We start from the raw sequence: 25744 nt of genomic DNA, 5'->3' as shown, positions 1-25744 counted from the left end.
AACAAAAACCGAACTTTTTTATTCTCTTGAAACACACATCCACTACTCCACCCTTCACTTTCTCTCTCAAAAAACTCTCTTTCACACTCAAGACCCATCTGAAAATCCTTGGCAAAAACCCATCTTCTTTTGCCCATCAAACACGCATCCACTAAGATCTCTCTCTCTCTCTCTCTCTCTCTCTCTCTAAAGCTTTCAACAACCCATCTCACACTAGTTGTATAATTCCTTCTTCTTCTTCTTCTTCTTCTTCTTCACGCATGTATATCATACCATGTATGCACATGTATGCCGAATCAAAAACCCATCTCACTGTCCAATTGATTCTTACCCCAATATATTGGACCTGTATATCAGCTTCAAATTCTTTCAACCCATTGGCTTCTAACTTGATTATGGAGACTTCAATCAGAAGATTGACAATGTATTCAAGATTTATCAAGTAACAACAATCAAGATCAATTGTTTCTCCTATGTATGCACTCTTATATATATAATATATGTACTGTTATTTTAAATTTAAAACTAATTTTTTAACAAGGTTAATTTAGTAAATTTTCATGCTATGTTAAAGCTGTCAACATCCGTCACTTACAGGGAGGCGAGTGTGATTATTTAAATTAGAGAGTAGGATGTTGTTACTTGTCCAATCTACATGGGACGTAAGCGGAATTAACCCTATAGTTTATATATGATGGGATGAAATCTAGTGGACTCATTAAGAATTTTTGGGGTTTTAATCAATTGAAGTTTTTGAGATTTTTTTATTATGGTTGCTTCTTGTTTATAAATTATAATCAAAGCTAACTAAACATATCGTGTGACATAGCAAACTAGAAGGCAAGGTAGCATTGATCACCGGAGGAGCAAGCGGCATTGGAAAAGAAACTGCAACCAGATTCATCAACGATGGTGCTAAAGTTGTGATCGCCGACATCCAACACCAACTCGGCCAAGACACAGCCAAGAAGCTAGGATCGAATGCAAGTTTCGTGTCCTGCGATGTCACTAAGGAATCTGAGGTCTCTAATGCAGTTGATTACACAGTTTCTAAACATGGACAGCTTGACATCATGTACAACAATGCAGGGGTTACAACAAACACTACTCCGGGTATAGCCGACCTTGACCTTGCGGTGTTCGACCGGGTCATGTCAATCAATGTCCGAGGTGTCATGGCAGGGATCAAGCATGCATCACGTGTGATGATCCCACGTCGAACTGGCTCCATTCTATGCACTGCGAGGGTGACGGGAGTGATTGGTGGAATAGCACCACACCCATATTCAGTTTCCAAGTCCAGTGTGATCGGAATTGTTAAATCTGTCGCAGCAGAGCTGTGCAAACACGGAATTCGGATCAACTGTATATCGCCTTTCGTCATTCCCACTCCGATTGCGCTGGATTATATGGCTCAATTCTTTCCAGGAGTTGATGCTCAGAGGCTCACCGAAACGTTACACAACGTAGGAATTTTAGAGGGAAAATATTGTGAAACTAGTGATATAGCAAATGCTGCGGTTTATCTAGCGTCCGACGATGCCAAGTACGTTAGTGGGCATAACTTGGTGGTGGATGGTGGTTTTACAGCAATGAAGAGTTTGGAGCTTCCCGCAACAGATCAGGTGATGTCATGAAGACATCAAAGAGAAGAATTGCTGACTACAAGTTTGAGTTCACATTCCAAGGACAAACACTAGGAATATGAAGCCCAAGCACTATGCATGTCTTTCACATTCGCTTTTCTAATTTTTTTTTTTTTTTGATAAGTACATTCGCTTTTTCTATTTTCAAGAGGTTGAAAGTGAAAGTGAAAGTGAAATTTTCTAAGTAGTGAAAGTGAAATTTCTAAGTATTTGTAATACATGTAACCATTATGTGGCCACGATTATCGCTTGTCTTTTCATTTTACTGTCTCAAGCAATAAATCAAGCCAAAACTAGCGGACACTAAGATATTCACATTTATTGCCTACAAGTATACTGATATAGGAATTCAAGTGTAGTGATAAGCACCTTACTTGAAGCTCCATTGAAAAAAGCAGGTGCGAAGTGCAGGAACATTGTGCAATTCTTGTGCTGCTTCATTCAAGAAATAGTGCAAGGCACCAGCAGTTGAGGAAAATCTGTGAGCATATAATGAATCAGCAACCCAATACCGCAGCCATCAGTCTGTACTGATCTGATTAGAACCCAACCCTTTATAGCAAATTCGTGGAATGGGGGTAGAAGAAACAGTGTTTTTTATATTAAAAGAAATCTTAAATATGAACAATATTTCATTACTTTTAAGAATGAACTAGCAACAATATTAAAAGCTCTGAAATCTGGTTGCACTTTGAACAGTTATTTTCTTTTTGGCCTTAAAATAGCAAGCAGGTAAAAGTGCTAAGGTAGTAAAAAATTGAATCCAGTTCTACAATCTTTACTGACTGGAATACATGTTCATGACCTCGAATGCATGAGCTAAAAATTGATGAGAGTTATTCCATTCTCAAATCCTGCTCATGCTAGTGGGAAGGAACAATCAGAACTGTTGTAAAACAATCTTTCGCATGAAGTCCTCCGGAGCTGGAAAACAGTGGAAGTAAGAAAGGAAACATCAATCAATTGTCTAAAATTTTAGTAGCCATTATATTCTTAAACAGATGCTGCACTCCTCTTTCAATTAGCAGCATTTTCTCTCCATTTTTCCCTTATTGGTCCACCTGGTTGCAAGATCACTCCCACACCCATCTCCTATTATGAACTGACAAAAAACCACCTACCCAGTAGGTGAGTTTCTTTTTGGGGAGTCATACCCCAATCTCTTTCGTGAAAAAAAGGCCCTGATATCAACTGAGCTAAAAGCTCATTGGTCAAAACCCCCAATTCTTACCATCCAGAGATGTAGTATGGTTGCATGTCCACTTAGAAATACATTATTATGTCCCCTCCCGAAATAAATTAAAGAAAGAAAGAAAGAAGTTATTTATTTTTCTCAGGGTGACAACTTGTTCTAACAGAAAATTTGTAATCTGGTAAAGAGGATACCTAATCCACCAGTGAACAATTTGAATTGACCAAGTGCCTGCCGGATGAACATCTCAACACCACTCACCACAATGGCTCCCACCTCTGCAGATTCTTGCAAGAGTCGAGTGTTTCTAGGTGTGTAAACAGAATCAAAAACAAGATCATATGCTCTCAATGCCTCCTAAAAAGCCAAAGAGAGGTGAAAACTAAGTTGATGAATAAGTCATAAAATATATACCACATCCAGAGAAACTTATCAAACAAAATACAATGTACTAAGAGAAAGAGAGAGATAACCTTGGAAATAGGAGTTTGATTTGAATTTGGCTGCATGCCTACAGAAGAAGCGTTTGCAAGGATCATTCCATTCCCAGGGCAAAATTTGTCTAAACATTCATATGGCATTGCCTCACCAGAAACTGCTAGAGCAAGAGATTTTGCTCTCTCTGTCAAAAGAAAGGTAATGTCAGTAGACAGGAAAACTTCTGCATACAAACCTAGACGGGTAGAATTATTAGTTTTACCATTGTTGCGGTTGAAAATAAAGACCCGTGCTCCTCTGCTTTTGGCACCAAAAGCCAGTGCTCTTCCAGCACCTCCTGCTCCAACCAACACAAATACCTTTCCAGCAAGAGGAGAAGCATGTGATATTTCCCCATTGGCAGCTTGTCTTTCTGTGCACCCAACAAAATGCAAGTTAGCTTCCGATCATCTGAAATAGACCTGGTAGATTGAACTTTTTTAAGTTGTTTGTTTTTCTTTATGTTTTTTTTGTCTAGACATTAACAGATAGAATTAAAAAGGAATGAATCATTGATGGGGTGGAACTTGTAAAAATTGGATATAAAATGAGATAAAATTTAGTAAGATGATTTGGACATGTGGAATGAAGGTCAGTAATTGTATCAGTGAAGAAAATATCTTATTCCACATTGAGGGTAATGTAGTGGTGGGGAAAAGCAAAATTAACATAGGTTGATATAATACGGAAAGAAATGGTGGGGTGTGAAATATTTGAAGTGATGACACTAGATAAAATGGACTGATTTGTCAGCATAAATCTTTGTTGAGTTGAGTTCTTTTATTTGTTTGTGTATTTTTTTTTTTTACTTCTACGCAATTAAGAGATCATTTTATGATATTTTAGAAAATAAAAAGAGGTGCTTTATAGTCAAATTCCAATGTAACAAAAGATATAAAATGAAATTTTTGTTATTGTAAAATAAATCATAGAACCTCTCAATGCATCCTCAATTGCCGTTATTGAAGCCTCACAGTCTGTATTATAACCGACCAGCTTCCCATCAGTAGGCCTTCTCACAATAGTATTTACAGCTCCTATGGACTGATTGACAAAGCACGCTACACTTTAGAGAGCTTATATATACTGTCATACTATCAATGGCACATTTCAAATGAAAAAATAACATTTTGTGGTAAAAAATTATCCATGCCCCATGGTTACAAAAACGATGTCAATACTGGAATTCAATAAATTTCTACTGATTTGACTAAGTTGAAAATAGTGCACATTTATGTTAGAATCAAGCTAGGTTGAAAGAAGAATTAATTGCAGAAAACAGAAATTATTTTCTTTTTTTTGATAAGTCAATTGCTAGAAACACAAATTCTGATGTTAAAAATACTAAGCATAGATAGGAAGCAACTTGTATAATGCATCCAAATAACACACTGCCCAAATTAATCTTGGGGCTGCCATAGGTTCAGTCCAAGAAAACCTCAAGTCTGTTGAATTGAAGATCCCATGTAAACCAACTCAACCTGATTTATGATTTAATTACCTTGTATCCCTTAATATGCTGCATTCATACGGTATATGTTTAAACATAAGGCCCTAGAAAAAAATATATAATAATAATAAGAAAGAAGAATATATCATGTTTAGCAGACTCAAGAAGTCGAGATAGGGCTGTATGGAATTGGATTGAATATATTTTATCACTTATATATGCAAAAATATTAAACTCCACATCGTTAATACCATGCAAGTTAGGTGGTGCATCTCATTTATATAATTCAATGCTTATACATTGAATTCTTATAGAGAAATTCTGTTGTCTTCGAATTTAAAAATCTCAACTGGAGCATTAATTTGGAACTCTGCAATCTCAACCAGGGTTGGTGGCTTGGCTCCACAAACCATTTACTTCGATTTTGGCTGTGGAACCAAGCCTGACCCAGTTACATCTGATTCTTTCTCCATGCCAACCTGAATAAACTTGAACTATTACACCCAAGAAAGGATTAAATGAAGGGGAAACAACATCCTAAAAAATAATGTAGATACATTTTCAGCAATACACACACAGAAGAAAGAATTATTTAAAATCTGAATTATTATTTTTTAAATTTTTTCAAAACTAACGAAATTACATTGCATATTAATATGGAATAAAGGCAATTATGATACTGATGAAGAACAAAATTACATTGCATAGATTAAGACCTTAGCAAGTGGATGGACTTCATCACAGCACTCTACAGCTGCTTCCTTATGCGGGATTCCAACACTACAAGTTCCATCAAAGGAATGAAACATGCATTAGAAGATCTCGTATTCCAAAACGGAAACCCTAGTTAAATGATTCAACAACAAACAATTGAAATACCAACAACAACTCATTCAATTAGGTGTAAAATTAACTAGTTTTTTGTAGAACAAAGAACACACAATACCTGAAACCAGCAAAGTCGGTGCCAGAATAGACCCTAAAGAATTCCTTGATATCATCAACAAGCATTGGAACATAAATTCCATTGTATCGTGTATGTCTAAAGGCAGGATTATGGAGAAGTGGGCCTTTGCTATGGCCCACTGGATTGGAGATGAGCCCAAAAACTTTTGTATCTGCATTTATGTATTCCAGCTTGTATACTCGTTTGATGCTGAGCAGAGGCGGTAACCCAGGTATGGATTTGCCTTCCAGAGATCCACAAACTAAAAAAGCACCGAACTTTGGGCCCAATAGTTGGCTTATGAGTCCTCTATCACCCACTGCTGTAGCAATAAGTGGTACCTGCACAGTAACCTAATGCAACTTGAGTGCCAGTCCACTAGCATACTACTTGTACTAATTAAACTTACGAGTCCTCTATTTTCAGTGCGTAAATGCTTTCTCCTTAATGGATGTCACACTTAATTTTTCTTTTACATGTTCATTTATGACCACATCTCTTCTAAGCAGTCAAATCATTCATGTTAACATTTTCATTTTCGTTATATGAAGACGTTGTTCTTGTTTCTTTTTTTAAAGTCTGACACTCCACTCCAAGCTGCTACTTCCCAAAGAAAAGTCAGGAATTCGAGCTATTATAAAGGCAAGTGTGTGTGAGTACCAACTAAAAAAAAAAAAAAAAAGAATCTAACACTCCACTCCGACTTAATACCAATACCAATACGTACTATAGAATTTGTATTTCACCACCTCAGAAGAGTAAAAGGGGAAAAGATTAGGAGGAGGAGCTGCAAATAATGAATTGGCAGTTAAATATTGTGAATCCATTGATTTGGTTGTAATGAATTGGTACCTGAGAATGGGTGAGCATATGAAAAAGTGGTGCAATGTCTGTAATATAATCAACGTCAATCAGTAGTTTGATAACATCTGCTCCAGTAGATTGCAGGCATGCAATTAGGTTACCAAGTTTTTCTCTTGAAGGTTTGCCGCCATTGACATGGTCGGATACAATTATCTTGCTATTCAAACGCTTCTTCATAAACTCTGTGATGCCAACCTTAGAAGCTACCTGAAGAGTTTCATGAGGATCAGCCAAAATTCACGAGTTCAACAAAAATTAGTTGTTGGACATTCCTACCTAGCTTATTTATAGCTCATTATAATTCTAAAATTCTCTAGATTTTTTTATTGCAACTGCCTCCGCTAAGACTCGAACTTTTTACCTTCCTTCAAGTACAGCTGAACCACTAGCCCATTGATTGTTCTTTCAATATTACACTAGGTTGTTTATCGATCACAAACAAGTATTACTAACCTCAAGCTCAATTTCGACAAATTCAACATCTAATTCGAGAGCCAGTGTCAGAACTTGCAAGCATGTGTTCTTGGAGTCTGCTGGTCGTGAAGTCCTTGGCGAATTAAGTCTGTAAAAAATTAGGCAATCTCATATGGATATGATGGAGTAATGTGATGGTCAATACGCAAAATCAAAACTTTCCAAGATAAGAGAGAGCAACAATCAATTCCATAACTTAATAAAAAAAAATAATAAAAAAAATCATATGAAACTGTCCCCAACTTTTGGATGTTAGGTATTTGTGAAAGAGAATGAGGAACTGAGACTATGGAATTGACTATGATTTTTTTTATTTATTAATTTTATAGTCATGATTAATTTTTGTATATAAATATTAATTTTTAGTAAAAAAAATTGAAATTTTAATATATATATATATTATATATTAATATTTTTAGTAAATATTCTACTTTTAAATTTATATTATACTTTTAAATTTATATATACAAAAAAAATTGAAATTTTAATATATATATATATATATATATATATATATATATATTCCACTTTTAAATTTTCTTTATCCTCAACAATCATCTCTCATTACTTACAATATTACTGCTAAGGATTGTAATTCAGTAATATTTTTTGAATAATGCTTAGCAACTCACTGGTGAGTAGTTTCAACTTACTCACTCCTTTCGTGTTCCAATAACAATTTACCATATCAGCTTTAATAATAAAATAACCCACGTCATCCTGTATTTTATCGGATCTTCCATTGAATAAGTGTGAATTATTTTATTATTAAAACTGATATGGTAAATTATTATTGGAACACATAAAGAGTGAGTAGGGTGAAACTACTCACCGGTGAGTAGCTAAGCATTATCCGTATTTTTTTAACCTCTCACACTCAAATGTTTTTCAAGTCTTGAAACAAAGTGAATGCTTTTTTTTTAATTCATTTGACGGTGAGTAGCTAAGCATTATCTGTATTTTTTTTAACCTCTCACACTCAAATGTTTTTCAAGTCTTGAAACAAAGTGAATGTTTTTTTTTAATTCCTTTGACGGTGAGTAGTTAAGCATTATTCGTATTTTTTTAACCTCTCACACTCAAATGTTTTTCAAGTCTTGAAACAAAGTGAATGTTTTTTTTTTTAATCCCTTTGAGGGTAATGTGTTTTTTTCAAAACTAGTTTTTTTTTTTCTGTTTTTTCTAACCAAACACAAGTTTAAGTAAATTTTCAAATTGTAAGCAGTTTGACTTGGTCAAACTCCAAACATGCTCAAAGTGGCCTTTGAGTGACATTGTGAGAATGATAAATACAAAATATATACATACAAGTATATACGTATATATGTTTGTATATATTTGAGGTCTTTTCTGTTTTGGGTTGTTTAAGGAAAGTAATTAGAGAAGATAAAAAGCTCTTGCCTGATCATGCTGCATTCATATCTCCCTCTATTTGTCTTGTTCCCCGCCTTACCGTCTTGGATGGTGTACCCAACCTTCATACATATCAAACGCGCGTGTTCGATCACGGTTTGGAAAAAGACTACCTAACCTACCTCTCCTCTTGCTTCATTCCATTTGTACTCACAGGAATGTCCGTAAAATTTATTGCTCCTTATATATATATATCATTGTGACGGAGAGTTCTGAGTTCATCAAGTACTCATTCTTAAATGGATAAAAATTCGTACATTTCACAGTTACGGTGGGGGTTATAACTCTTCTGAAGTGAACGGCGCTTGTTCAAATTCTCAAATGAACAAAATGAAAGTGAATAATAAGTGTTAAGTTTTCAAATGGACAAAATAATTATATGAGTGAAATGTGTGTGAGTTTCTTAATTGTCAAATTGATGTGTTTTTTAAAAATAAATAAATAAATAAATTTGTCAAATTGAGATGTTATATTAATAGGTAAAATGATAGGTAAGGACCATCATGCCATGGACTTACAGTAGAGTAGTACATTAATTGTCAATAGTCTCGGAATATATAGGATAATTAATGGTTGGCGGTGTAATTAATTCACCGCTGACAATGGATTAATTATGACAATATGACAGGTAATGAAATGATAAAAAAAGAGTTACAAGAATGAGATGATCGATACATGAGTAATTCAAGTAACTGGTTATCAAACAACAACTAGTATATATATATGTGTGTGTCAGTGTGTGTGTATACTACATATATATACACACACACTCACACGGAAGTATAGTAAAAATGTGAATGAACTACCAACCTCCATCGACTTGTATATATATATATATGTGTGTGTGTGTGTGTGTGTGTGTGTGTGTGTGTGTGTGGGTGAAGAAAAGGAAAAGTATATAGAAGGTAGGTACCTGAAAGAAACAATTACGGGAAGAGTTCTTTGTTTTAGGAGTTGTTCAATTTCGAAAATGTGGGAAAAGGACATGGAATCCATGCGAAGTTCTACAAGATCCGCACCTTCTTCTTTAGCTTTCTCCATGGAATATACCATTTCTTCCATGGTTTCACATTCTAATGTTGTGCAGACTAAGAGGTGGTTATTGAAAGCCATGAATGTGTGTGTGTAGTGTGTGTGTGATAGAGAGAGAACGTCCATTCAGCAGAGCCATGAATCCGTATATAAGCACCCCATGAGTGTGACATTCATGATTTACGGCCACAAATAAAAATAAATTACTCGTGAAAAGAAAGAAAATTGTGATTCTGGCATGTTAGTCTAGACTACGGGACTTTTGGTTTGGTTACTAGTAAAAAGAAAGAAAAATGTGATTCTCGCATGTGGGATTTACATATCCCATATTAATATTTTATATTGTTGCTTTGACAATAAAATAATTTTTTTATTAGTCTCATACGATAATCGTAACACCTAATTAATGGGTGTGTGTCCTGAAAAGATTTCCACTACTTCATACTGTATATAATAATATACTCATTTCCCAAATAATAAATAAAAGGGTTAATCACACTCACAATTCTTAAAATTTGTTATATAGATAAAGTTGAAGGATTTTTGAACAATGACACCCCTTGTTAGATTTATGATCCAAACAAAGTCTAAAAGTAGGTGAAATGTCTAATTCACCCTTTAATATCTTATTAATTGTTAATATAAAATATCAGAACAATTAATGATTGCAATGCCCTTATGCAATATTAATATTCATTTTTTTATTTTTTATTTTTTTGACCTTTCTTCCCGAGATCCCACTAATTCTTCCACATCTTGCTACCTACGAAAGCTACAACGAAGATCATTTTATTGTTTTATATAGACAATATTACACAAATTATTAAACCAAAAATTGTTCAAATTCTACCAATTTTAATTATGTGATTCAATTTCATGCGATCAAACACATCTTAAATACGATTGAAATTCGAAGAAAATGTTATTGAACATCTATGATAAGGAGAAACAAGAATACAAATTTACCAAGAGCTCAGCCTTCAAAAATAAAGAGACTAAAAATGATCCAACATCTTTAGGGAAATTTCCATATCCAAAGTAACACACTGTAAAATGACCCAACATTTGCAAGGTGGAGGTGGGTCCAGTAAATGATGTGATGTGTTGAGCCAACCACCGATCCATTCATTATTTTTTGGGAGTGGGCTCGCTTCATTGGATACTTTTTGTTTCCTTTTTCTCTCATACTTTATTCTTTACTGGAACAGCTTAGATATTCATAAAGATAAAGATTTTTCATTTTTTTATTTGGCTTGATCAATTAAAATTATTCAGTTAAAAAGTTCTGTCACACTCATTTATTTAATTCATATATCAAAGTAATTTATTAAAATCATAGTGTCAAACTCTGATTAAAGAGTCTAAAATGGGACAGTGGGGAGAAACAATTAATTGATCTGGATTCTCTCCATAATCCATTTTTATAGGTTGAACAACTGGCTTCCTATATTTCTACCAAATAATTAAACCTACTTATTCTCTATTTTGGATTGTCAAGTAAAATGGTTTTATTTTGCCTTGTGCATTACATTATTACAATACAGATATATGCTCATCCTATATTTTATTATTATTATTTGTATACATTTTATTTTTTTCGTTGGTAAAAAATGGTGTCTATATTATATTGGCTTTTTATTATAAAAAAAAAAAATTGTAAACGAAAGCAGAAACGATTTTTTTGCTTTTAGATTTGGATATTTTTCAGGAATACAAGTGGTATACCAAATCAGAGATAATATGTAATGACTATATATTTGATAGTAAATGCGTTAAATATATATATATATATATATATATATATATATATATATTTGATAGTAAATTACTAAAATATCATATATATTATATATATATACACGCACACATAGGTAGGAGTGTATGACGAGGATATTGATTTCAAAAGGTTATGATGATAGGTAAACCTCACGGGTAGTGAAATGACGAAGAAAACCCCTTGAGGGTCTCATATTATATATATATATATATATATAATACATAGGCATGAGTGTTTGACGAGGAGGAAAAGGAAAAATAAATATGAAGACTGAAGAGGGAATTTCATAGCACGTGACCTATGTCACTCTGACTGGCAGATTAGAGAATTTGTTGGCAGATTTATTTCAAACAAATAATATCGGTGAATTAATGCATATGCCAAGAAATTTGTGTCTGCAAATCACTCGTGATAAAACCTTGTCGGCTTCATGTGAGTAAGAGATTATACTTACATTTTACAAATCATAACACATCATGATTTTGTAAGATTGCATCATGGAAATAAGGAAACAACTTTCTGTATGCAGAGTTAATATTAGATACATCAAAAAAATTCATGAGAGAGAATATAATTTTAAAAACAAATTCTCGGGCATGGAGAGATAACGAGTTAAGATGCAATATGGCCAAAATTAAAGTCCCAAATCTGTCATTTTTACCGATAAAAGTCTTGTCGAGTCAGAAATTATACTTACATTTCACGTGTAAAGATGGTTGGATAATACACTTACCCAATGTTACTACTGTCCACAAAAATGATAACAATAAGAGAAGATGATAGATCTTGGACCTTAATTACCGATTTTTTTTTTTTTGTATTTCTTTAATAATAATACACATTTTGTAAAACTTTCAACATACCAAAAAAAAATTTTCTATTAAAAATAAAAAGCCAGCCAGCGCTTTGTCTGTGTCATCATACATGCAAAACACCAATTGTGTATATAACCCTCCGTTTGGTTACGGAGAAAATTTAGATTATTCATTATTTTGCCTGTTCTTAGAAATAACATAAATAAATAGAAAGTGAAAAAAAAAAAAAAAAGAAGAAAAAAAAAAAAAAAAAAAGAAGAAGATAGGATAAGATAATGTCGAAAACGAAAATTCAGGCCACCAACCAGGATTCGACACCAAAAATCTTATGTCACTAATCAAGAATCCATATATAATTATGATGATATTCATCAGATTCCACATAGAGCACTCCCACATGTATGGTGCATATTCATATACCGACAATATGTTACCAATTATTGCAAAGCAACACATAAATGTCAAACTGTCTCACCAACCATGTGTTTGCCTCATTAATAAAATTAGTACTCCCACGTGTATGGTGCATAAATCACATGTTTGCAATTCCCCTAACTTTGGAGCCAAACCCATGCTACAAGCGAGCAAACTATAAATATTTAAAATTTGAGCAAAATTAATATGCCAATAGTAATAATTACATGATATTACTCACCAATTAAATATTAACACATAGTGAGATGCATATATATTTTTATAGAATACAAATAGTATTCCATATACAAGAAAGATTTTTTCGATAATCACGAGTGAAAACATAAATTTAAATAAGAAAATAGTTACCTTGCGAAATGTCAATATTGGGTTTCTATTTAATCTTTCTCTCCTAGCAAGTTACACTGAATAATTGCCTCTACAATTTGCGAAATGTCAATATTGGGTTTCTATTTAACCTTTCTCTCCTACCAAACTACACTGAATAATTGCCTCTACAACATTGATAGCATTCTCTGAAGAAAAGATAGTTGTGATGATGCAAAAAAAAAAAAAAAAAAAAAAAAAAAAAGAAAAATTGTTGTGATGATGAGATAGCCAAGATTGGACTGAAATTTTAGAAACCCAGCCCAAAAGTTGCTCAAGCCCAATCTGTTCCTCAATCAACAACCTAAAAACTCAACCCACTTCTTCAACTGAGATCTGGTTTTTAGTGGGTTGGTCCAAAATTAAAAGAATTGCTGTGATACTTCAATCCCATGCTCTAGCTCCGCTTTATTAGTATTATTATTTTTACACCGGCAAAAATACACTCACATGACCACATGTTTTACAAGAATTTAAACCTTTTACTTTCTGTTTGGAAAGGCGAAAAAGTACCACTACGTTACAACTTTGATAACTCGGCTTTATTATAAATTTATACTCCACCTATTGAGGTCATTAACCCCCTCAGAAGTCAGAACAGCCACCTTACATGCCTCGTATAACTTAATACAAACTAATTTAACAGTAGTTTCCAAACATCCAGTAAGTTTCAGAAGTGTGATTTTTAAGGAGCAGCTGCCCCACACATGTTACAGTTTCATGTTAGGAAAATGTGCAACTTTATATAACCAGCAAAAGCTGCATTATGTCATAAACATTTCCAATGCGAGAGGACAAAAAATTCACTTGAAACTCGTGGTGCATGGTCAAGCAACTAGTCCTGCTCCATCCGTTGGATGATTAAATTCACTGCTGCATTTGCCGACGAGAATGCTCCGTGAAAGCTTTCTTGATACGAAATAGATTCCAATTCTCCAGCCATCTTTAACAAAATCTCGCCCACATCTGTTTGTTTCTCCACCAAAGATTCATAATATGAGCGTGCTGCGACCTTGCTGATTTCTACATTAGTTGGCTCCGGACAGTACTCCTCATCCAACCATTTATGCAGACTTACTCTTAGCCACTCTGATTCCTGTGGAAAATTTTAAGAGTATGTAGACAGTACAACTGAGACTACACGCGTCGATATAGCCTACTTCTATATACTTCATGCATGCTCATTGATATAGCCTAAGCACCATGCAAACATAGGTTCGGGGAGAATATATATATAGAGAGAGAGAGAGGCACAAATCATTGTATAAATTAACCGCCAATATAAAAACTAAAAAGAAAGAAAGACAAAATCTTAATTGTTGGTAAAAACATTAATATTTCAATATAGGAAAAAGAAAGGGCCTCTCAAATGAAACAATAAATTCATTTTATGATTCCTAAGTGTTGGGAGAACACCATCAGCCTCAGGGCTTTTGATGCATTGGTCAACTTAGTAACATTTGGCATTGAAGTAGGTGTAAGATTTCGGTTTCAAGTTACGGAAGATAGTACTACTTGGCAGCTGGAACAGAGTATACCTATGGCTACTTGCAACCAAAGTGAGACGGTGGAAGATGACAGCTACAGGAACATCATATTTGTTGTGGTTCCAAAGGATTTCTATATGTTGTACAAAATATAAAAGAAGAAGAGATCGAAAAAGGAGAGAAAGCCCACTTCAAGGGGGTGAAACCTCCTATATATTCAACTTGGTAGAACAGCACATCTACAACTGCAAATGGAAATTAAGTTAAACACCAATCCACTCTTTTCTCCAACGACCTTCCTTTTCATTAATAATTCAATCTCTCTAAGTACAAGAACGTATATACTAACTCGATATCTGACTCAACTCATGATCATGTAATGGACTCGGAACATAAGAACAAATTAAATCTAATATGATACCAACCACTTAATATCTTCTCTAACTAACCCATTAGATCTAATTACTACTATAAAATGCTTGTATCTTTCCATGTATTATGAGACCAACCTTGCCCTCAAAACTATACTTCCACCGGAATATCAATCATGTCTCCCCCGATCTCATAAATACAATTCGTGAACAGGACAGCTCCATCGTCATAGGGCACCATGAAGACAAAAAGAACAAAACATATCTTCTAATTACAGCACTCCCAAGAATGGAATAGGCAACAGCTCCGCAAAATTATGGTTCAACTAAAGAAATGCATTTGACTAAATAGATTTTTTGTTTTCCAGGTAAGGTACTGAGTAAATAGATTGTTGCCATGAGCAATCATCACTTTTTCTTCATTTTTCAATATTTGACACTATTCATCAATAATATCAACTACCATCATTTCTACATTCATTGTTCAAAGTTCCATCAAATAAGGGTCCACTTCCATCTTTTCAAATGCAAATTCATAATCAAAACAAATTACAGGTCTATCCACTTTTTACAAATTACAAGAATTTTCCAGAATTTTGCACTATATATATATATATATATATATATATATATTTACAAGGGAAGGATGAGAAGATAATTCCAGATCAAGGCAGGTGTAACTTCTCAAAACAAAAAAAAAAATTCAAAACAAGCACCAGAATAAATATACCTCCCCAACAATCATAAATTATAGTAGTAAACCTCAATGGAACAAATAATCACATGTAATATAAATATGTAGGCAGCAATTAGGGCAATTAAAACCTGACCCAGAGACATGACATGAATGAAACACCATGAAAAGATAATCAAGAATTAAAGTTGTTTAATCATATAATTTACCATGAATTATCAATAAAACACCCATTGAAAGAGACGATACCTCCAGGGCTTTGGAAGGGTCGAACCATTGGTCAGGAACCCTAAGATCTTGAACTTGGGTTTGTCGGTCTTCTTCTCCATCACTTTGTGGATTTAAATGACAATAAGATCTTTGGACAGAAACGGAACGGAGGTGACCTTTCGGAGGGTACGTTGATCGAGAAGAGACCGGAAAATTAAGGGTAGGTGTACCAATTGTGAGGATAATACCATACATCTTTGAACTAGGTAGAGAGGTGCCATATATCTTTGAAGTCGGGACAATGAGAAATAGGGACCCCATTGTTTCTGAAATTTGGATTTCTTCCCTTAATTTTTTCCAAATCTCGTTGTGATTTCGCAGAAGCGGAATGGTTAATGGCGGGAAAACGAGTGGCTCGTAACACAGTTTATCAGTTGAACCCGTGAAAGCCAGGATGAGGAGGATAAGCCGAGTTAAAAGGGAAAAGCAAGTACTCCACTAGTTAAAGAGTACTATAATGTTTCGTCTTAAATTCCTTGGTAGTGTTTAAGAGAAAGGAACGAGGGAGGACAGAAGGGGATTTTTAGCAAAATTGGCAGTTGAGACTTGAGAGGCACCTCCAATTTGAAATTGAAAAAATAAATAAATAAATTAGTTTAAATATTTTAATTAAAATTTATTTAATTCTAAATCTAAATTGTCAATTTGGTGCTTCCAAACTAGCTGGGCCAGTTGGGGGAAGCTTCTTGAAATGAAAAGTCCTTTCATTAGAATGGGCTTACAATAATCACTTTGTAAGAAGAAATTTGAAAAAAAACAAAGGCGTTTGGCTGCCTTACTGACACCATACTAAATCATATTGACAACCGTTTTTTTATCCAAAAATAAAAAATTGTAAGAACAATTAGGTAGAATACTTCTACCACTAAAAATGTTAATTATTATTTTGATAATAAATTCCAAATGAAATATAATGTAAACATACCCAAGATTTTAAATACTAATTTCAAATAAACAATAATTGTCCAAAATAAATAAATGAAACCTTTAAAAACAATCCAAATTAAGACATAAACAGACTAAGGCACGATTTATTTAGTTGATTGCCATATTGAATTAGCAATCCCATCATGTGTAATGCTCATTTCTTGTTGTTGTCCTCCATTGCAGTAGATTTCGATGGAGTGGCACGCGTGTACATACTATCATTATAACATTGCACTTCATGATATCGTGGTAAATTTGTGATTGGTTGATATTTGTTATATACTTGTTATTGTGGTTGAAAATGTGCGTTTCCCGATAGTATGATCCTGTTCACTTTTTATCTATTCATTGCATGGATTCACGGGGACATAAGAAGTGTGTCTTAGACACTTCCTACTGAGCTTGTGCTCACCCCCTTATTTTTAACATTCTTTCAGGATATGGAAAAGAGGTGGTGGACGACGGTCCACCACAGGTTTAGATGAGCTTGAAGATCCATTCTATTTTGTTATCTTTTGTATTAGACTCTAGTATTTTGTAAATGTAATATTAACTACCTTATGACACTTTAGTTTAATTAGTATAATGTTGTAAGTTATGGACTTTTAATTCTAGCTACATTTTATGGACTGTAATTTGATGTAACTTAAGTGGGTTCCATGTTTGGATGAGATGGAGGAACGGGACTTTTGTATGTATGTAACCATTTTGGGAATGTAGTATAATATTTGAATTGTGCGTTGGGACAGGATAAGTTAGATTTAAGGCCCAGTGAAGCCATTGCATTTATTTTTGTATTTCTACAGGTTGTTGAGGGACATTTTCTGCGGAAGTCATGCCGAAATTTTTATAAATTTTTATTATTATTTTGGTATTTCTACAGGTTGTTGAGTCGTTACAAGGTCGTCGTCATTTTTACTTGCAGATCGCAGAGGCAGAGTGGAGAACAAAGGTTAATTTGGAAATATACTAAAATTTGTAGGGTTAAAATTGTCATCACAATATTTATCACTTAACTGCCTCATTGGCTTGCCGAGAATGGGATTTCAGCAGCCTATTTTTGTGGCTTTCCTTAAACGGGCTTTCAAAGGTCTGGGCATTTTAAAGAAGCCCGTTCAAAATATTTGTCAAACACTCACTTTTTTAGTGAAATCATTTCATGGGGTTAAAAGCCCATTTTGGAGCTCCAGAAAGTCACGCCAAACATGGCCTTGATAAATCTAAACAATCAACAACTCAATTATTAGATGATGTCAAATCGTTTTAGATCATAGGTCATGGTTCAGGATAAAAATTCTCTCCAGCGCCAAAGGAAATATGTCCTAGCCGGTGACTGATCTACGGTTCTAGTAACGCCACGTCGCATAAGTGGGGATGGGTTAAAATTTGTTACTGCATACTGCAAGTATAATACTTTATACAAAATACCAAATTTCAGCAAACGACGCTTTTTCTTTCTCACTGTTTCTACTTCCCATGGTATGATACTGCTTACAATTTTTGCCCTAGCTTGCTTTATGTTACAACCAAGATATAGAGTGTGCAGTCCAAAGGCTAAAGTGGCTTGGAGTAGGGTGTGCAGTCCAAAAATGGCAGGTGGAATGGGGATCCCAAACTTGGAGATTGCTAATAGAACTGGCATCTTGAGGTATATTTGGGACTTGCAAACTGATAATTCAAGCAGTCTCTGGTTTAGATGGTGTCATTCTCACCTTATCAAAGGGAGGAACCTCTGGACTCTTAAGTTACCAGAACCATGTTCTTGGAGTTGGAGGAAAATTCTCCAACTTAGGCACCTAGCCAGAATGCTCATCAAGCACAGGATTGGCAATGGATCCCAAACTTCATTCTGGTGGGACAATTGGACAACAATAAGGCCTCTTAGCTTTAGATTTCCATACACTCTTCTAACTGAGGCTGGGTTTAATGATGGAACCACTGTCAATTCCTTTATTGTTGATAATATCTGGTCTTTCCCACTTTCTTTAACCTCTGCCATACCTGAATTGCTCTCCTTACCACCACTTTGCCGCACTAGAAGTGACTAAAAGAAGTGGATTGCATCTCCAAATGGGCAGTATTCTTTCAAGCATACACTGCAGCACCTTGTAGGGGATCTCTCATCAATACAGTGGCACAATCTAGTGTGGGATTCTCCAATCATACCAAGAATGAAATTTAACCTTTGGATGGCGGTTCAATCAAGGTTGCCTACCCTGGACAGCAAAGCTATGGCCAGACGTCAAAACATTTGTGCTCTTTGCAACAATTCAACCGAATCTCATGACCATTTGTTTTTCAATTGCTCCTTCATCTCACCAATTTGGAGGTTCATCACTTACAAATGTCAATTGGTCATCCCAACAGCAAATTAGGAAGTGCTTGTTCTACAGATCAGCAACAATAACACCCCTTCAAACATGCTTCGAAAATTGGCTCTCCTCTTAGTTGTGTATCATACCTGGGAAGAGAGAAATGCTAGGATTTACAGAGGAGAAAAATCATCTTAACGAGTCGTTTGCTCCAAAATCTGTTCCACCATCTCTGCCATTCTCAAATTAAGGGTTCTTAGAAATTGCTCAACAACTTCAAAGATCCTCAAGGACTGGAATCTCTCCTCATCATGTTGTCGTCCTCCCTTCCGGCCGCCTCCAAGACCGCCAGATTAGCTTCCTTCGCACAGATTGTGCAGCTCCAACACCATTACCGGAATGCTCTCTAACAACCATTAATGGTTCGGTACTGCGACTGGTTGTTAGCTTGTTCTCTCAATTGGATTTTGGTTTGGGCTAGTCCCTTGTTGTATTTGCCTTTGGGCCTGTTGTCTCTCCCTTGTTATGGCCTAAGGCCCACTATTGTAAATACTATTTTTAATTTTTGATAGTAGCTTAAAATTTAGAAAAAAAAAAAGAAAAAAAAAAAAAGATATAGAATTAAATTTTAACCATATGGATTGAAATAGATAGATATCAGATTTTCCTATAATTTCAACTGTAGTTCTAAAAGCCTTTAGAATTTATGGTCCATTAGTTAGAGCTTTTGTCAAACAGTTGGAGGACAAGAAATTTATAAGATGAAATCACAATGTCTATGCTTCTGATGACTATTGACATTCGTTTTGTAGCGCCGGAGAGGATTTCGGTCCCATGGTTCATTAGCTAACTAGAGTAGCTACTCCTATTAGATACTATTACAAATCGATTCACTTATGTGCCAATTCAACCCATAGAATATTATTATCAATGAAAATTTCTAGCCCGTCTCATCAAAACCAAAATACTTGGTAAGGTCCTAAATATCTTGTTCTTTACCCCCCTTAATTATACAACCCAGACAAGCTAGGTAATCATGAAACCATTTTGATGGAATAGATCAAAACGAACTTCTCCCCATCCAATCAAAGAATATTTCAATGCATTCCATCTTTGCTGGGCCCATCATGCAACCAACTTCCAATGTTGGCTAAGTCCATTCTACTTTAAATTTTTCTTAAAAAAACAAAAAATCACAGACCTCCTCATGTTACAATCATCTTACACAACTACATAGTTCTCAAACAACATAGAGCTGCAATTGTTTAATGTATAATAAGAGGCTCATACATTTTCTCTCCTACAAATCTCCACAACCTTGCAATGAAACTCATACCATTCACAGACAATATATAGCTACATACATTTACTGTTGACTCTCAACATCATTTATTTAGTTATCAGTAAGGTTGTATGATCCCCCGTGTGACACTTTTCATGTTATGGATGATGGAATAAAACGAACCACCTTGACAAGTAAAAACTATAACAGCGATGGGTTTGGTGAGCTTGGTTCCAAATTATCAATGTCTTCCTTGGGACAGATTAACAGCTTTCGCGCCATGGACCCAAATTTTCTGCATTTGTAACAATGTTAAAATATTAGCACAATTGAATAATCACAATCTAACACTAAATCATGGTCTAATAGATGATAATTTTAATCAGCTATAAGGGATTTTGTACTAACAGCCATGGGTAATTTCCATTCAGCATTATGTTCCCTTCACCGTCTGTATACGTTACATGCCAACCACTGCTCCCATCAATCAATGTTCCTTTGAAATCGAACATCTGGTCAAGTTCACAAATGAGTTCATCATACCCATCAAACCGTGCAAGGTCAACTGATCTTCCAAGAGCAGTTCCATGCTTCAGTACCTGCAATGGAAAAAATTTACAATTTCTCAAATATTGTCAACCCAACCACATTAAGTGCATACAAAGGAAACAATTTTAAGGAATTTAATAGATATCTTTTACACAGAAGGTTACTGATCACAAAACTTCGCCAAAATCAGCATTGGCTTCTTCCTCAAAAGTTCCTTTCAAAAGTTCCCATTTACCTACCTTTGTGCAACTCCGGTTAGTAACAGAAGAACACTTCTTGCATTGTTTCTCTGGAAGGTTGCCAGAAATGCTGTTAGACGGCAACGAGACCTGGACAGATTCAGAAATGCTCGACTGAGATGCTGCTGGAGGGACAGAAGAAGCACCATGAAGCTCACTAGACGACATAACTTGTGGTGAAGGGAGCTCTGGGTGACAATTAAATATATTGACCCCAAAAAGCATGTATCTTCCACTTCCATTTGGTAAGGCTACTGGAGCCTCTGTTTCTTTTTTCTCTTCAGACGCCTTCCAGTCCTGAGATACAGAACTGCTGGAGTTGATGTTTGGAACAGACATGCTTCTACTCACTTCAACACTGCCATGTCCATGGGAGGTAAACATTGGAGGGCAGTAGTTAACTAGCCCTGAATTGAGAAAATTTCCACCAGGAACTGATACCATGTTGCCAGGGCACTCGTAAAACTGGCCATTCATCTGAAAGCACAGATGATTCTCCAATCCCATGTGGCCCCAATCAGGATTTGATTGCGGAATCACATGTGGTATGGGTGGTTGTATTGATGCAACCAGTTCATAAGCACCTGTGGCTCTAATTTCTTGACCTTGCAAGACCCCTGAGTGTATTTCAGGTGTACACTTGACTAAATTCTTCTTCACTAAGCCTAGAGAATAGAAGACCAAAGGAATTTGATCATTTACAACACATAATAGGGTAGTTTGAAGTTATGGTCAATTATTTCTTTAAAAATAGAGCAGTATTATTATCTATTTATTTAGTTTTTAAAAAACAAGCAATTAAAGAAGAAGAAAAAATCTATAGCCAAAAATGGAATGTATAAAACCTACTTACCATCACTGACCAGAGCAGGAAACTCAGGATTTGATGGGTCGAAAGGGCGTGACCTCTTTCGATGAGGAAGAGTAGAAGTGTGCTGCTTCTTTTTTACTTCTACAAGCTCTATGCTCCAAGGAGAAACCTGTTCAGGACGAAAAGGAATACCTGTTGTGGAGTCCCATCTCACCTATAGAGAGAAGAATATATAGACAAATATGACGACAGCAAATATGAGTTTCTGAAAAAAATAAAAAGTTCATCTTGAATAACGTGGTAATATTGTTACCTTGAGACATCTCCATTCTGAACCAGGCCACCTGATGCAATCAATATCGTCAACACCAACTACAGTTCCTGCAAATCTGGTTCATATAACTACATTCAGTTGATTTAATAGAACACGAGAAGAATCGTATTCCAGTGGGCAGATATTAGCTGCAATAACTTTTTGTTCTGTTGTCAATTATTCCACTAACAATAATAGCAAGGAAATTTACAATATTTTCCAAAATAAATCCATGAATTTACACTACCGAGTCAAATAAACGATGTTAATGTCAATATGCAATCCCATGATCAGCAAATGTAACGACTGTAAAGGAAAATTTAAATTTCTTCTGAAAGACAAATTTTCTTTAATTAGTCACCTTGAGCACCTTCGTTCTTCTTCACCTTCAAACTGCATTTTGAATCTTGTTCCAACTGAAAAGTTGTTTTCAGCCAACTTCATGCATCTATCATAAGGGATTATAAATTCAGAAGGACTTGTCCTGCAGAAGATAGATAGGTTTTGACTTAAAGATCAAATAAGAACCATCATTGTGGAACTATTGCAGTTACAACCTAGCATTGTCTTCCGCTCAAGAATTCCTACCCATAGCTTGGTAGTAGCTTACCAAGGACGGTAATATACAGTAAACATGGTTCCAGTAGAAATGGCATGGAAGGCACTGGCAAGTATGCCGTGTTGCATGCTGTGGCCAGATATCACAGATGCTGATGTATTGTTGTGTGGTTTTGTTGCACGGCGGACACCGACATAAAGTTCTCCATTTTCCCCTCTGAAACAAGAACCAATTAATTATTATGAAATATAAATTGAATACGCAACCAACTGAAAATTAGCAAATATTTTGAGAATACTACTAGTGAGACTCAGCTTGTTAAATCCAACATGACTTACTCCCACATTAGTTTCAAAAAGTGTTCAGAATTAGAATTTAGCGTGTGTGAGAGAGAGAGAACCTCAAGAAAATACAAGCATCCCCGGCAACAAGCTTCTTTGCACTTACAAATGTGCTCCAACCACTAGTAAGCAAGTGTCGCCTTGGCTGACCTACATTTTACGTCGGTAAAATAGATAATATATTATATGGTAAACAGATGAGGATGTTATAAAAATCTGAGAATAAGACCTAACATAAGGCTAAGTGCTATAAAGATTATCTGCCAAGTTAAGAGTTCTACATAGTAAAGATAAGAAATGCAAAATTAAAGTTCTTAATGGACCTTCACATAAAAAAAGAAAAAAGAAAAGAAAAGAAAATACTTTAATGGACTATTAGCAGTTTGTACAGATTTTCAATGAGTTCCATTTTGTTTTACCGGAGATTGGAAATGAGAATGTTGTGTTTTGTTAACATATCAATGAGTCTATTCGTTTCTTTTGACACTAATTATTGTATTACTATGATGATGCCTCCATTTAGACTGCCAAATATGGCTATGTCTGATGATGATGTCTCCGTTTACACTACCAAATATGGCTTTGTCTAACAATGATGCTTCCATTCACCCTGCTAAAAATAGCTATGCTGAAAATTAATGCTTATTTATTATCTACATGGTATGCCGAAAAGGCCTCTATGTTTCATCCATGCAATACATCGTAGGTTCAGTTGTGTATATGGAACATGATGACATATAGTTTAGGCTTATGATGCGTTTTTGGTGTTAAAGTGTCCAAGATCAGTTTTGATACCACGATATATGTGGCGGAAGTGCCATTCAAACCCATTCAAGTCTTTTGCCACCAGTTCTTGTGCAGAGGGCTGCTGGGACATGTCCTGCAACCAAGAAATGAATTTGTAAGTGAGACGGGAGGATTATGCAAATAATACCCTTTATTCTTGATGTTTTTGTTGTCGAGAAAGAAGAAGAAAGCATGAAATTAACCAGAGTTAAATAAGGTAAAGCAACGAGATAAGGCTAGATAAGTTTGGTGCAAACATCATGTTATGAGGATTATTAGGAAGTAGGTTAGAAGGGAAATTATAACAAAATACTGACCAAAGGAGGAAAGCATTCATCAGCATTTCGCTTAGGAACAGAGAATCCACCATGTGTGCTTGTATCAGATGGAGTGAGCCTCTTGCTAAAGGAACGTGATTTCCTTTTCCGAGGAGCCAGAGTTAGAGAAGTTCCTTTTTTCGGACTTGACACCTCGTGAGGAGAGGATACAAAGCTCTAGCATATTCAATAAGCAAACACATTATAAGAGAATATAGAATTCACAGCAAGAAAAGGAAAGAGAGAAAAATCAATCAAATAATTAAATTTACGAAGCTCTTGAATGCACAAGTTGGTAGGCAGTAGCATGGCCAAAATAAAAACATATTAGAAGAAAACAAAACAAAAATGCAATGTTTGTCATGTTGATGGCAATCATTAGAAAAAAATCTAAACTAATAAATAAAAGTAGAATTGACAGAAATGACATCATTTTTAACATCTGCTATGCAACAGAATATATGGTAGAATCAATATGGAAGCATTAGAAAATTAAAATAAGGCGAATTCACATGTTTTTCCAAACATTCAGTAAGTAAAAACAAGTTCAAAAACTGAGCAGTTAGGTTCTTCTGAAACAATTTCAAATTGTAGTAGCCAACCTTAACTTCTGGAAGCAAAGTAATTTGTGCAAACACCTCGTCTGTGTGAGCTTCAATCTGAAAATCAAAGTCAATAAGCATGAATACAATCAAAAAATAGTTGTAGACAGATATACTAATAAAGCCTATGCGCTATTCCATCCACATTCCCATTTACACATTGACAAAAACCAAAACATTTAAAAGAGTATTAACTCTTACATAAAGATATGATTTACCTTTAACTGAACATAGACAACCTTGCAGAGAATCTTAGAAGGTATATTGTAGATTGGCATCTCCACTTGGGCATCTTGGTTTGTGTATGCTTCAACCTATACCAAATTCAAATAATAATAAACGGATTTGTATGACAAAACAAATAGATAATTTTTCTATCAAAAATTATCCAGTAAAGATCTGTGATATGTTTCTTTCCTAAAGCTTTAGATGTAAAGTTGCATTAAACACGAGAAACAAATCCATCGAATAATTATTTTACATGAGTGCATCTGGGTTATGTATCAAGTGATGAGGTTATCTTCTGGATCATTATTTCATTTTTGGAACGATTTCAACTAACCGCAATAATTTCTTTCTGGTTGAGCTTGCTAATTTCGACAAAATTCAATAATTACATTTCCAAGAGACATTTAAAGCCCATATTAAATTTTATTTATTTATTTTTGTCAGTTTTCACTAACTTGAATGAACAAAAACTGGAGTACCATAATGCAATAGTGAGATTAGGTACAAAGGAGAAGAACCTGTTCCATATGACCTTGAGGGAAATAGAAAACCCTATCCCCTGCGCGAGGAACATTAACCAGGTGGCCCGCACATTTATGCCAAAGTTCGGAGTACAAATCAACTTTCTGACCTAAAATCCATAACAGAGCAGCATTAACAACACAACCAAAGGGGGAAACAATAAATCAGCCATGTGTGCGTACAGAGACAGAAACAGATGGAGGTATACATCTCAGGGATGAGTGAGAGACTAAGAACCAAAATTAAA

The 25744-nt window shown here is 35.0% G+C and overlaps 4 protein-coding genes across 7 annotated transcripts; 1 reads left to right on the top strand and 3 right to left on the bottom strand.

Annotated features, from left to right (window-relative positions):
• Positions 1-797: 797 nt before the first annotated feature.
• Positions 798-1726, top strand: LOC132268884 ((+)-borneol dehydrogenase 2-like). The gene has a single exon (XM_059769781.1). The coding sequence runs from the start codon at positions 1074-1076 to the stop codon at positions 1635-1637; it is 564 nt and encodes a 187-aa protein (XP_059625764.1). The 5' UTR covers positions 798-1073; the 3' UTR covers positions 1638-1726.
• A 96-nt stretch (positions 1727-1822) lies between these two features.
• Positions 1823-9626, bottom strand: LOC132268883 (bifunctional 3-dehydroquinate dehydratase/shikimate dehydrogenase, chloroplastic-like). Of its 4 annotated transcripts, XM_059769780.1 has the most exons (11): positions 9376-9423; positions 8451-8524; positions 7029-7137; positions 6564-6782; positions 5712-6064; positions 5482-5545; positions 4251-4359; positions 3539-3688; positions 3312-3460; positions 3033-3195; positions 2226-2570 (listed from the first exon to the last, which is right to left on the bottom strand). In XM_059769780.1, exons 2-11 carry the CDS (start codon positions 8456-8458, stop codon positions 2527-2529), a joined length of 1368 nt encoding a protein of 455 aa, XP_059625763.1. In that variant the 5' UTR covers positions 8459-8524; positions 9376-9423; the 3' UTR covers positions 2226-2526. The 4 variants fall into 4 exon arrangements, with proteins under 4 accessions (XP_059625761.1, XP_059625763.1, XP_059625760.1 ...); XM_059769778.1 differs by lacking the exons at positions 2226-2570; positions 8451-8524 and adding an exon at positions 1823-2125 and having other exon boundaries at positions 9376-9626; XM_059769777.1 differs by lacking the exon at positions 8451-8524 and having other exon boundaries at positions 9376-9625.
• A 3879-nt stretch (positions 9627-13505) lies between these two features.
• Positions 13506-16192, bottom strand: LOC132268882 (uncharacterized). The gene is made up of 2 exons (XM_059769776.1): positions 15689-16192; positions 13506-13983 (listed from the first exon to the last, which is right to left on the bottom strand). Exons 1-2 carry the CDS (start codon positions 15968-15970, stop codon positions 13723-13725), a joined length of 543 nt encoding a protein of 180 aa, XP_059625759.1. The 5' UTR covers positions 15971-16192; the 3' UTR covers positions 13506-13722.
• A 3990-nt stretch (positions 16193-20182) lies between these two features.
• Positions 20183-25661, bottom strand: LOC132268544 (auxin response factor 23-like; the record flags this gene model as incomplete). The annotated part of the gene is made up of 13 exons (XM_059769375.1): positions 20183-20525; positions 20639-20829; positions 21019-21683; positions 21872-22043; positions 22143-22218; positions 22504-22626; positions 22753-22917; positions 23102-23192; positions 23838-23922; positions 24146-24322; positions 24748-24804; positions 24966-25061; positions 25494-25661. Coding segments are annotated over 13 exons (2160 nt in total), but the record flags the coding sequence as incomplete, so codon positions are not given.
• Positions 25662-25744: the final 83 nt, after the last annotated feature.

The sequence above is a fragment of the Cornus florida genome, unplaced genomic scaffold, assembly GCF_030987335.1.
Source record: "Cornus florida cultivar Cherokee Brave unplaced genomic scaffold, ASM3098733v1 CherokeeBrave_3.0.0_Hap2_Chr08, whole genome shotgun sequence".
Lineage (NCBI taxonomy): Eukaryota > Viridiplantae > Streptophyta > Magnoliopsida > Cornales > Cornaceae > Cornus > Cornus florida.
Note: the sequence above shows the minus strand (reverse complement) of the source record. Positions and strands in the feature narration are given on the sequence as shown.